At 52.5% G+C, this 10,000-nt stretch overlaps 1 protein-coding gene across 2 annotated transcripts in view; it reads right to left on the bottom strand.

Moving 5' to 3' along the window:
* Positions 1-10,000, bottom strand: part of LOC137799070 (carbonic anhydrase-related protein 10-like) — a 49,650-nt gene that overhangs the window by 37,868 nt on the left and 1,782 nt on the right. For both annotated transcript variants that reach the window (XM_068596160.1, XM_068596161.1), the window contains exon 2: positions 7,978-8,052. In XM_068596160.1, the coding sequence (XP_068452261.1) occupies positions 7,978-8,052 (75 nt within the window). The remainder of the gene's footprint in view (positions 1-7,977; positions 8,053-10,000) is intronic.

Here is a 10,000-nt window from a genome sequence, read left to right as displayed (position 1 = left end):
AAAGAAAACCTTTATTTTACTTAAAACAAAACGAACATCCTAGTTATGACAAAACTAAACAAATCACAAACACACACATGTACACATGTTGTGTTCATTTGCCCCGTCCACCGTGTGGCGCTCCATGAGTCCTCTGTCCCTTTAATCGCGGCCCTGAGGCCCCGTCCAGCTTCAGCATTAATCCTGATCCGGAGAAAAGGATCTGTAGAGTCAGCAGCCTCCTCTCCTCTTCCTCCTCCTCCTCTTCCTGTAGCATCTTCACCTCCTCCTCCTCATCCTGTAGCATCTTCACCTCCTCCTCCTCGTCCTGTAGTATCTTCACCTCCTCCTCCTCATCCTGTAGCATCTTCACCTCCTCCTCCTCCTGTAGCATCTTCACCTCCTCCTCCTCGTCCTGTAGCATCTTCACCTCCTCCTCCTCGTCCTGTAGCATCTTCACCTCCTCCTCCTCGTCCTGTAGTATCTTCACCTCCTCCTCCTCATCCTGTAGCATCTTCACCTCCTCCTCCTGTAGTATCTTCACCTCCTCCTCCTCATCCTGTAGCATCTTCACCTCCTCCTCCTCGTCCTGTAGTATCTTCACCTCCTCCTCCTCCTCCTGTAGCATCTTCACCTCCTCCTCCTCGTCCTGTAGCATCTTCACCTCCTCCTCCTCCTCCTGTGGCATCTTGACCTCGTCCTCCTTCAGTCTCTCCGCCCCTCTGCTCAGGATCCTCCTGCTCTGCTGGATGGACTCCAGCCCGAGCCCAGAAGAGAGGTGGTTCTGGAGGGGCTCAGCCTGGTCTGCCCTGGATGTCCAGACAGCTCCATGGACCAGCGTTCATCTCTGTGGAGCCTTTAGAGTTCCTCATCCACAACATACCCTGGATTCACTGCTACGTTTCCTCCAATCAGCTCCTTCATTTTGAGGACTTCCCCCATCGTGAAGCTTTTGGTCTTTTTGCTCAAATGTGTCTTTAAAACATCGTAGAACTTCTCCTGATCAGAGAAGTAACTTGTTGCAGGTTCATTGTTCCTTCAGTGTAGGAAGTCTTTGATTCTCCTCACGCTGTGTTCACCAGAGCTCTGACTGGCTGCCGGCAGCAGAGGCCTCCTCCCTGCTGGACTCTTCCTCTGCTGCTGCTCGGCTTCCCCTCCGTGTGCTAACTGTCACTTCTTTGGCCTGTGGGTTTCCCGTACTCCTCGTCTTCCTCTCCAGCTGAGGGGCCTTCATCGCCTCCTCATCCTCCTCCATGTCTACCTCACTGCCCGTCACCCCGACTGCCTCCACCACTTTTACACTCCCACACTTTTCTTTTTCTTTCACTATTTTCTGTATCCCACCTGTCTCCACCTGTCCCCCCGTACACACCTGGGCCCCCCGTACACACCTGGGCCCCCCGTACACACCTGGGCCCCCGCTGCCTCCTCGTCTTCCACCTGCAGCCCACCTGTCTCCTCCTGCAGCCCACCTGTCTCCTCCTGCAGCCCACCTGTCTCCTCTAGCAGCCCACCTGTCTCCTCCTGCAGCCCACCTGTCTCCTCCTGCAGCCCACCTGTCTCCTCCTGCAGCCCACCTGTCTCCTCCTGCAGCCCACCTGTCTCCTCTAGCAGCCCACCTGTCTCCTCCTGCAGCCCACCTGTCTCCTCCTGCAGCCCACCTGTCTCCTCTAGCAGCTCACCTGTCTCCTCCTGCAGCCCACCTGTCTCCTCCTGCAGCCCACCTGTCTCCTCCTGCAGCCCACCTGTCTCCTCCTGCAGCTCACCTGTCTCCTCCTGCAGCTCACCTGTCTCCTCCTGCAGCCCACCTGTCTCCTCCTGCAGCCCACCTGTCTCCTCCTGCAGCCCACCTGTCTCCTCCTGCAGCCCACCTGTCTCCTCTAGCAGCCCACCTGTCTCCTCCTGCAGCCCACCTGTCTCCTCCTGCAGCCCACCTGTCTCCTCCTGCAGCTCACCTGTCTCCTCCTGCAGCTCACCTGTCTCCTCCTGCAGCCCACCTGTCTCCTCCTGCAGCCCACCTGTCTCCTCCTGCAGCTCACCTGTCTCCTCCTGCAGCTCACCTGTCTCCTCCTGCAGCCCACCTGTCTCCTCCTGCAGCTCACCTGTCTCCTCCTGCAGCTCACCTGTCTCCTCCTGCAGCCCACCTGTCTCCTCCTGCAACCCACCTGTCTCCTCCTGCAGCCCACCTGTCTCCTCCTGCAGCCCACCTGTCTCCTCCTGCAGCCCACCTGTCTCCTCCTGCAGCCCACCTGTCTCCTCCTGCAGCCCACCTGTCTCCTCCTGCAGCTCACCTGTCTCCTCCTGCAGCTCACCTGTCTCCTCCTGCAGCCCACCTGTCTCCTCCTGCAGCCCACCTGTCTCCTCCTGCAGCCCACCTGTCTCCTCCTGCAGCCCACCTGTCTCCTCTAGCAGCCCACCTGTCTCCTCCTGCAGCCCACCTGTCTCCTCCTGCAGCCCACCTGTCTCCTCCTGCAGCTCACCTGTCTCCTCCTGCAGCTCACCTGTCTCCTCCTGCAGCCCACCTGTCTCCTCCTGCAGCCCACCTGTCTCCTCCTGCAGCTCACCTGTCTCCTCCTGCAGCTCACCTGTCTCCTCCTGCAGCCCACCTGTCTCCTCCTGCAGCTCACCTGTCTCCTCCTGCAGCTCACCTGTCTCCTCCTGCAGCCCACCTGTCTCCTCCTGCAACCCACCTGTCTCCTCCTGCAACCCACCTGTCTCCTCCTGCAGCCCACCTGTCTCCTCTAGCAGCCCACCTGTCTCCTCCTGCAGCCCACCTGTCTCCTCTAGCAGCCCACCTGTCTCCTCTAGCAGCCCACCTGTCTCCTCCTGCAGCCCACCTGTCTCCTCTAGCAGCCCACCTGTCTCCTCTAGCAGCCCACCTGTCTCCTCCTGCAGCCCACCTGTCTCCTCTAGCAGCCCACCTGTCTCCTCCTGCAGCCCACCTGTCTCCTCTAGCAGCCCACCTGTCTCCTCCTGCAGCCCACCTGTCTCCTCTGTCAGTGTGAACAGGAGGTTCAGCTCTTCATTCCTGTTGTTGAGGATCATGAAGAGCTGCCTCCTATGAGACACTACGTGCTTCAGGAGTGGAGACTTGCACCCTGAAGACAGTTTCTTTACTGGAGAGACGACTCTCCCATGTCTGGACAGCTCTCCCGTTATCATGTCATCTTTCATGAACGGCGGGACGTTTGACACTACGACCCTCACTGCCGGTGTGCTGAGCGGAAAGACGGGTACGTGAGTGTCAAACACCACGATCCCCTCCTGCACCACCGTGTTGACTTTTTGTATACTTTCTAAAAAGATGACCACAGCTCTGTTCACCCTCGCTGCAGACTTCACGCTGCTGTAGCCCACCAGCTTCCCCACCGCCATTTTAACACAGGATAACAAAATGTCCCTCTCAAAAGAGCCGCATGCAGCACGGAGCAGACGCCGTGGTGCTAACAAAGCTAACAAAGCTGCGTCGCTGAACTGCAGTACTCAGTTTCACCGTCACTCACATCCAACCTGCTGTCGTTATGTATGGCTTCATATGAGACATAATGGCCACCCAGCCCCTCTGTATTACCTCATGTTACTATACATGAGGACCTAAACTCAATGCTAGCCACATTAGCAGTGCAGCATGCTAACGTTAACAGTAAATACACAGTAATTAAAAACACATGAACATGTAAAACGTAGGTTGTGTCACAGTTGGTTCAGATCCACCCAGAGCTTCAGTGTTGAAGATGCTACTCTTTTCCTATTGTTGTGAGGACATTTTAGTGAAAGGAAATCATAAAACACATTCTCAGCTGATGGAAGTAAGTTACATGAAGACTTTTCTGTTGCAGCAAACAACACAACACGTGGTGTTGTTTGCTTGAGCTGTGATAGCAGGTCTGTGGAGTTTCAGATGGATGGAGCTGCAGAACAAGAGAGACACTGTTGTCTTCTGACACTCTGGGGTCTGCAGACACTCTGGGGACATATATATGTATATATATACATATACATATGTATATGTATGTATACAAACACAGCCATGTTTCAGTTGAGATTTCCTCAAGCCGTGAGCAAATTCAAATGAATCATGGTAACAACTCCGGAGCATTCAGGCTGGAAGGAAGAGTACGCTAGGGAAAAGAGCCAGGGAAGAGGATGAGAGAGAGAGAGAGAGAGAGAGAGAGAGAGAGAGAGAGAGAGAGAGAGAGAGAGAGAGAGAGAGAGAGAAAGAGGGGGGGGGGGGGGGGGGGAGAGAGAGAGAGAGAGAGAGAGAGAGAGAGAGAGAGAGAGAGAGAGAGAGAGGGAGGGAGAGAGAGAGGGGATGGGTGGCTGGGGACCAGATGAGAAGGAACAGTGAAGGAAACGAGAGAAAAGTAGAGCAGCCACAAGCAGGAGAGGAAGGAGGAGAAGAGAGAGAACAGATAAGGAGAGGCTTACATGAGATAGAAGACAAGCAGGCACACAGCTGATGAAACATACCGTACAGAGAACGGTGATGGGAGAGAGGAAGAAGAGGGTACACACATTACTAGAAGAGAGGAAGAGGAGGGAACCTCTCAGGACAGACACATGATGGCAGACATGAGCTGAGTGGAAGGGTTTTCCACAGTGATGCTCTGTACCTGACTGCTCTCTCCTGATTGGAAGCACAGAAGTGACAGGAAGGCTCACAGAGGACACTCAACAGCATTGATGTGATTTAGCTGCAGCTGACACACACCACATTTAAACCTATGTTTGACATGTGATCTGCATCCAGATATCAGAAAAAATAAGAAGACTTGTGTCAGGTGTAAATACAAAGACTCCTTGGATCTAATTATCAAATCAATATCAAGATGAATCCACTGGTCCTCCAGTGTGGTTGTCAGCCAGCGCAGTAACGAACCCATAAAGACACAAAGACTTCCTTGGACAAGCGACACAAAGGTGAGATTCATTCTTTTTTAGAAGTGATTATTAGTTTGACAGAAGAAGACACTTTAATTGTTACCCACCTCTGACCTCTGACCTCTGGAACAGAGCCGTGCTCCTCCCTGAGTCCCCATGGAGCCATGAAGCCATAGAGCCATGGAGCCATGGAGCCATAGAGCCATGGGCCATGGAGCCATGGAGCCATAGAGCCATGGAGCCATGGAGCCATAGAGCCATGGGCCATGGAGCCATGGAGCCATAGAGCCATGGGCCATGGAGCCATGGAGCCATAGAGCCATGGAGCCATAGAGCCATGGGCCATGGAGCCATGGAGCCATAGAGCCATGGAGCCATGGAGCCATAGAGCCATGGGCCATGGAGCCATGGAGCCATAGAGCCATGGAGCCATGGAGCCATAGAGCCATGGGCCATGGAGCCATGGAGCCATAGAGCCATAGAGCCATGGGCCATGGAGCCATGGAGCCATAGAGCCATGGAGCCATGGAGCCATAGAGCCATGGGCCATGGAGCCATGGAGCCATAGAGCCATGGAGCCATGGAGCCATAGAGCCATGGGCCATGGAGCCATGGAGCCATAGAGCCATGGGCCATGGAGCCATGGAGCCATAGAGCCATGGAGCCATGGAGCCATAGAGCCATGGGCCATGGAGCCATGGAGCCATAGAGCCATGGAGCCATGGAGCCATAGAGCCATGGGCCATGGAGCCATGGAGCCATAGAGCCATGGAGCCATGGAGCCATAGAGCCATGGGCCATGGAGCCATGGAGCCATAGAGCCATAGAGCCATGGGCCATGGAGCCATGGAGCCATAGAGCCATGGAGCCATGGAGCCATAGAGCCATGGGCCATGGAGCCATGGAGCCATAGAGCCATGGAGCCATGGAGCCATGGGCCATGGAACCATGGAGCCATGGGCCATGGAGCCATGGAGCCATAGAGCCATGGGCCATGGAGCCATGGAGCCATGGGCCATGGAACCATGGAGCCATGGGCCATGGAGCCATGAAGCCTTAGAGCCATGGAGCCATGGAGCCATGGGCCATGGAGCCATGACCCATGGAGCCATGGAGCCATGGGTCACGGAGCCATGGGCCATGGAGCCATAGAGCCATGGGCCATGGAGCCACGGAGCCATGGAGCCATGGGCCATGGAGCCATGGGCCATGAAGCCATAGAGCCATGGAGCCATAGAGCCATGGAGCCATGGAGCCATGGAGCCATAGAGCCATGGAGCCATGGAGCCATGGAGCCATAGAGCCATAGAGCCATAGAGCCATGGAGCCATGGGCCATGAAGCCATGGGCCATGGAACCATGGAGCCATGGGCCATGGAGCCATGAAGCCTTAGAGCCATGGAGCCATGGAGCCATGGGCCATGGAGCCATGACCCATGGAGCCATGGAGCCATGGGTCACGGAGCCATGGGCCATGGAGCCATGGGCCATGAAGCCATAGAGCCATGGAGCCATAGAGCCATGGAGCCATGGAGCCATGGAGCCATAGAGCCATAGAGCCATGGAGCCATGGAGCCATGGAGCCATAGAGCCATAGAGCCATAGAGCCATGGAGCCATGGGCCATGAAGCCATAGAGCCATGGCGCCATGGAGCCATAGAGCCATAGAGCCATGGAGCCATGGAGCCATGGGCCATGGAGCCATAGAGCCATGGGCCATGGAGCCATGGGCCATGGAGCCATGGAGCCATGGAGCCATAGAGCCATAGAGCCATAGAGCCATGGAGCCATAGAGCCATGGGCCATGGAGCCATGGAGCCATGGGCCATGGAGCCATGGAGCCATAGAGCCATGGAGCCATGGAGCCATAGAGCCATAGAGCAATAGAGCCATGGGCCATGGAGCCATGGAGCCATGGACCCATGGGCCATGGAGCCATGGAGCCATGGAGCCATGGAGCCATGGGCCATGGAGCCATGGAGCCATGGAGCCATAGAGCCATGGAGCCATGGAGCCATAGAGCCATAGAGCAATAGAGCCATGGGCCATGGAGCCATGGAGCCATGGAGCCATGGAGCCATAGAGCCATGGAGCCATGGAGCCATAGAGCCATAGAGCAATAGAGCCATGGGCCATGGAGCCATGGAGCCATGGAGCCATGGGCCATGGAGCCATGGAGCCATGGACCCATGGGCCATGGAGCCATGGAGCCATGGGCCATGGAGCCATGGAGCCATGGAGCCAGGGGACGGTTCACAGTGGAGGAGACCGGCAGCTTGGACGTGTACAGGATGTAAAGCCCTCAGAGGCACATTTGTAATTTTGAGCTATTAAAAACTGAATTGAACGACGTATAGAAATATAGCCTCCGCTTTCAACTACTTCATCAAGTTTGCTGTTAATTAGATTAATTAATTGATTAATGTTATTTGCTGTCCATCCAAGCATGTCAGGTGGGATTGGTGGTAGAAAGAGAGGTTAAGAGGGGTGACCAGGAGCAACCGGTGGTCTTGAACCTGACCAGGAGCAACCGGTGGTCTTGAACCTGACCAGGAGCAACCGGTGGTCTTGAACCTTAACTAATGTCTTAATTATTCAAACATCTAACTTCAGTTTATTAAACTAACGTGATGGCGAACGTTGCTTCCAGTCCTCGGTGATGGTTCACTGGAACCAGAGCTCCATCTCTCTGGCTGCTGACTCTCCTCAGCTTTAACACTCAACACGTTGAACTGGTAAAAGAGTTGGAGTTCATCAGCTGGTTATTCTCCGGCTAACGGATCTGAAGATTTCTAAACTGGAAACATGACATTCAGAAACCTGGCATTGTCTGTATCCTGTGAATGATTTACAACAATGTTTATGAGACGTAATATTGAAGTACAGGGTGATCGATGTTCCAGTTATCGCCTGGAGAGTGACAGGACATGAAGCTCTTTATTCACAGAGCAGGACTCACCTACACTCCCTCTATGGGACACGTGCTGGGATCATATGATACAGATTTTACTCAACAATAATAGGTTTTATTGTAATATATAATGGCACTAGTTTAAATCAAGATTTTCTGACCAGGAAGTTAGCATTTACAAATATTGCTGACTATGTCACCATTACCTGGAACAAAGCTGCCTTGGACGACGTCCTTATAGGCCCACCAGCCCGCATCCAGCCGGGCGGCGATGGGCTGGCCTGCAGAGACAAACAGAGAGGAAGGTTCCTCTGTCAGCGAGGTGATGACCTCCAACGGGACTGCAGTGCCTCCTCAACCCTGAGGCTCTGGATGTCGGTCCTGACATGTTTAATTAATGACAATGTCCATTTGTATCTTCCATCATGTTTATTCTTACAAAACAAAATAATAATCTCATCGGCAGAACTTAGTCACATCTATTCAAATCATAAAATAAACCATAAACATTTGCCTCTCTTTGGTACAGCAGTGTCACCTAAAACAGTCAAAAAATGATTCGCTTGCTCCAAACAAGCAGCACCTGCCCCCCAAAGCCCCTCCACATGACACAGGAGAGGCCTTGCGCCCCCTGTGGTGGGAGGTCCACATCATCAAACCAGAGGCTGTGTTAGAAAAACAAACAACCTCATGTTTAAGGAGAGTTTCATGTGCAGTCACATGTGGGTTCAGTGTCTTGCCCAAGGACTCATGGACATGGGGAGCGGAGCCGGGGGTCATACTGCGATCCCCTGGCGACCGGGCGGAGCCACAGCTGCCCCCCGTAGTGTCGTCCGTGGACAGAAATGAACCCATTGGCCAGACATTATTAGTGGCATATTCATAAATAAAAAGTCATACTTTTATCTTAAAATGCTGTATATGTACCACTGAAATATAAACTTCTTGTTTTTGTTTGATAAAAGGATCAGATGAAGCAATGAAATGAAATTAGCTGTGTAAAAGCTAGCACAGCCACTGTTAGCAACAACAACCCTGACAGCAAAGCAATATGCATGTGCAAATTACTATTAATTAAAAAATAATGTTTTAGAACATGTTAAAAGTGTATTAATAAATCTCTATAGGCAGAAATGATAAACCTTCCAGTGATATCTCACTTGTAATGAATGTGCATATCATTCAAACTGTGTGGTTTGGCGACGTTGTAATCAACACAATGTTCATCTGTTTATTTCTTCCCATGAAACTGAATATACTTGTAATTAAGCTTTCTTTAAGTAGGCCAAATGGAGATGTGGAGGCGCTCGGTGCACCGCCGCGAGCACCAGCAACAGTGTCCTGAGTGTTTCTGGCCTCAGGCGGACACCGACTGCTGCAGCGCCGCCTCCATCCTGCAGGGTGCAACTGCATGTGTTAATACTCGGTCTGGGCAAAGTTAATGAACTGATTAATCGCATGATTTTTCTGCAATTAATTGCGATTAATCTCATTATGCGCCAAATTCAATAATGAAGTAAAAACTAGTGTGTTGCAGCTTTTATTTTAAAGTAATGTTATCAGAACAATATAACAGCACTCTGGAGCAACAAGTTAACATATATTCATAGTTTATGAACATTTTGTATTTACTTTTTCTGAACAGGTACTGTTCAGTAGTAAGGGTCCCTGTGAGGGACAAACCACTCCTTCTTTGGTCCATGTTCAGTAGTAAGGGTCCCTGTGAGGGACAAACCACTCCTTCTTTGGTCCATGTTCAGTAGTAAGGGTCCCTGTGAGGGACAAACCACTCCTTCTTTGGTCCATGTTCAGTAGTAAGGGTCCCTGTGAGGGACAAACCACTCCTTCTTTGGTCCATGTTCAGTAGTAAGGGTCCCTGTGAGGGACAAACCACTCCTTCTTTGGTCCATGTTCAGTAGTAAGGGTCCCTGTGAGGGTCAAACCACTCCTTCTTTGGTCCATGTTCAGTAGTAAGGGTCCCTGTGAGGGACAAACCACTCCTTCTTTGGTCCATGTTCAGTAGTAAGGGTCCCTGTGAGGGACAAACCACTCCTTCTTTGGTCCATGTTCAGTAGTAAGGGTCCCTGTGAGGGACAAACCACTCCTTCTTTGGTCCATGTTCAGTAGTAAGGGTCCCTGTGAGGGACAAACCACTCCTTCTTTGGTCCATGTTCAGTCTGTTTCTTACCTTAAAGATGTTAAAGACCAGCAGTTGATTCACTTTATACA

This window comes from Clinocottus analis, unplaced genomic scaffold (genome assembly GCF_023055335.1).
Source record: "Clinocottus analis isolate CAN_PGR_092001 unplaced genomic scaffold, fCliAna1.0.p SCAF_34, whole genome shotgun sequence".
NCBI classification, from domain to species: domain Eukaryota; kingdom Metazoa; phylum Chordata; class Actinopteri; order Perciformes; family Cottidae; genus Clinocottus; species Clinocottus analis.
Note: the sequence above shows the minus strand (reverse complement) of the source record. Positions and strands in the feature narration are given on the sequence as shown.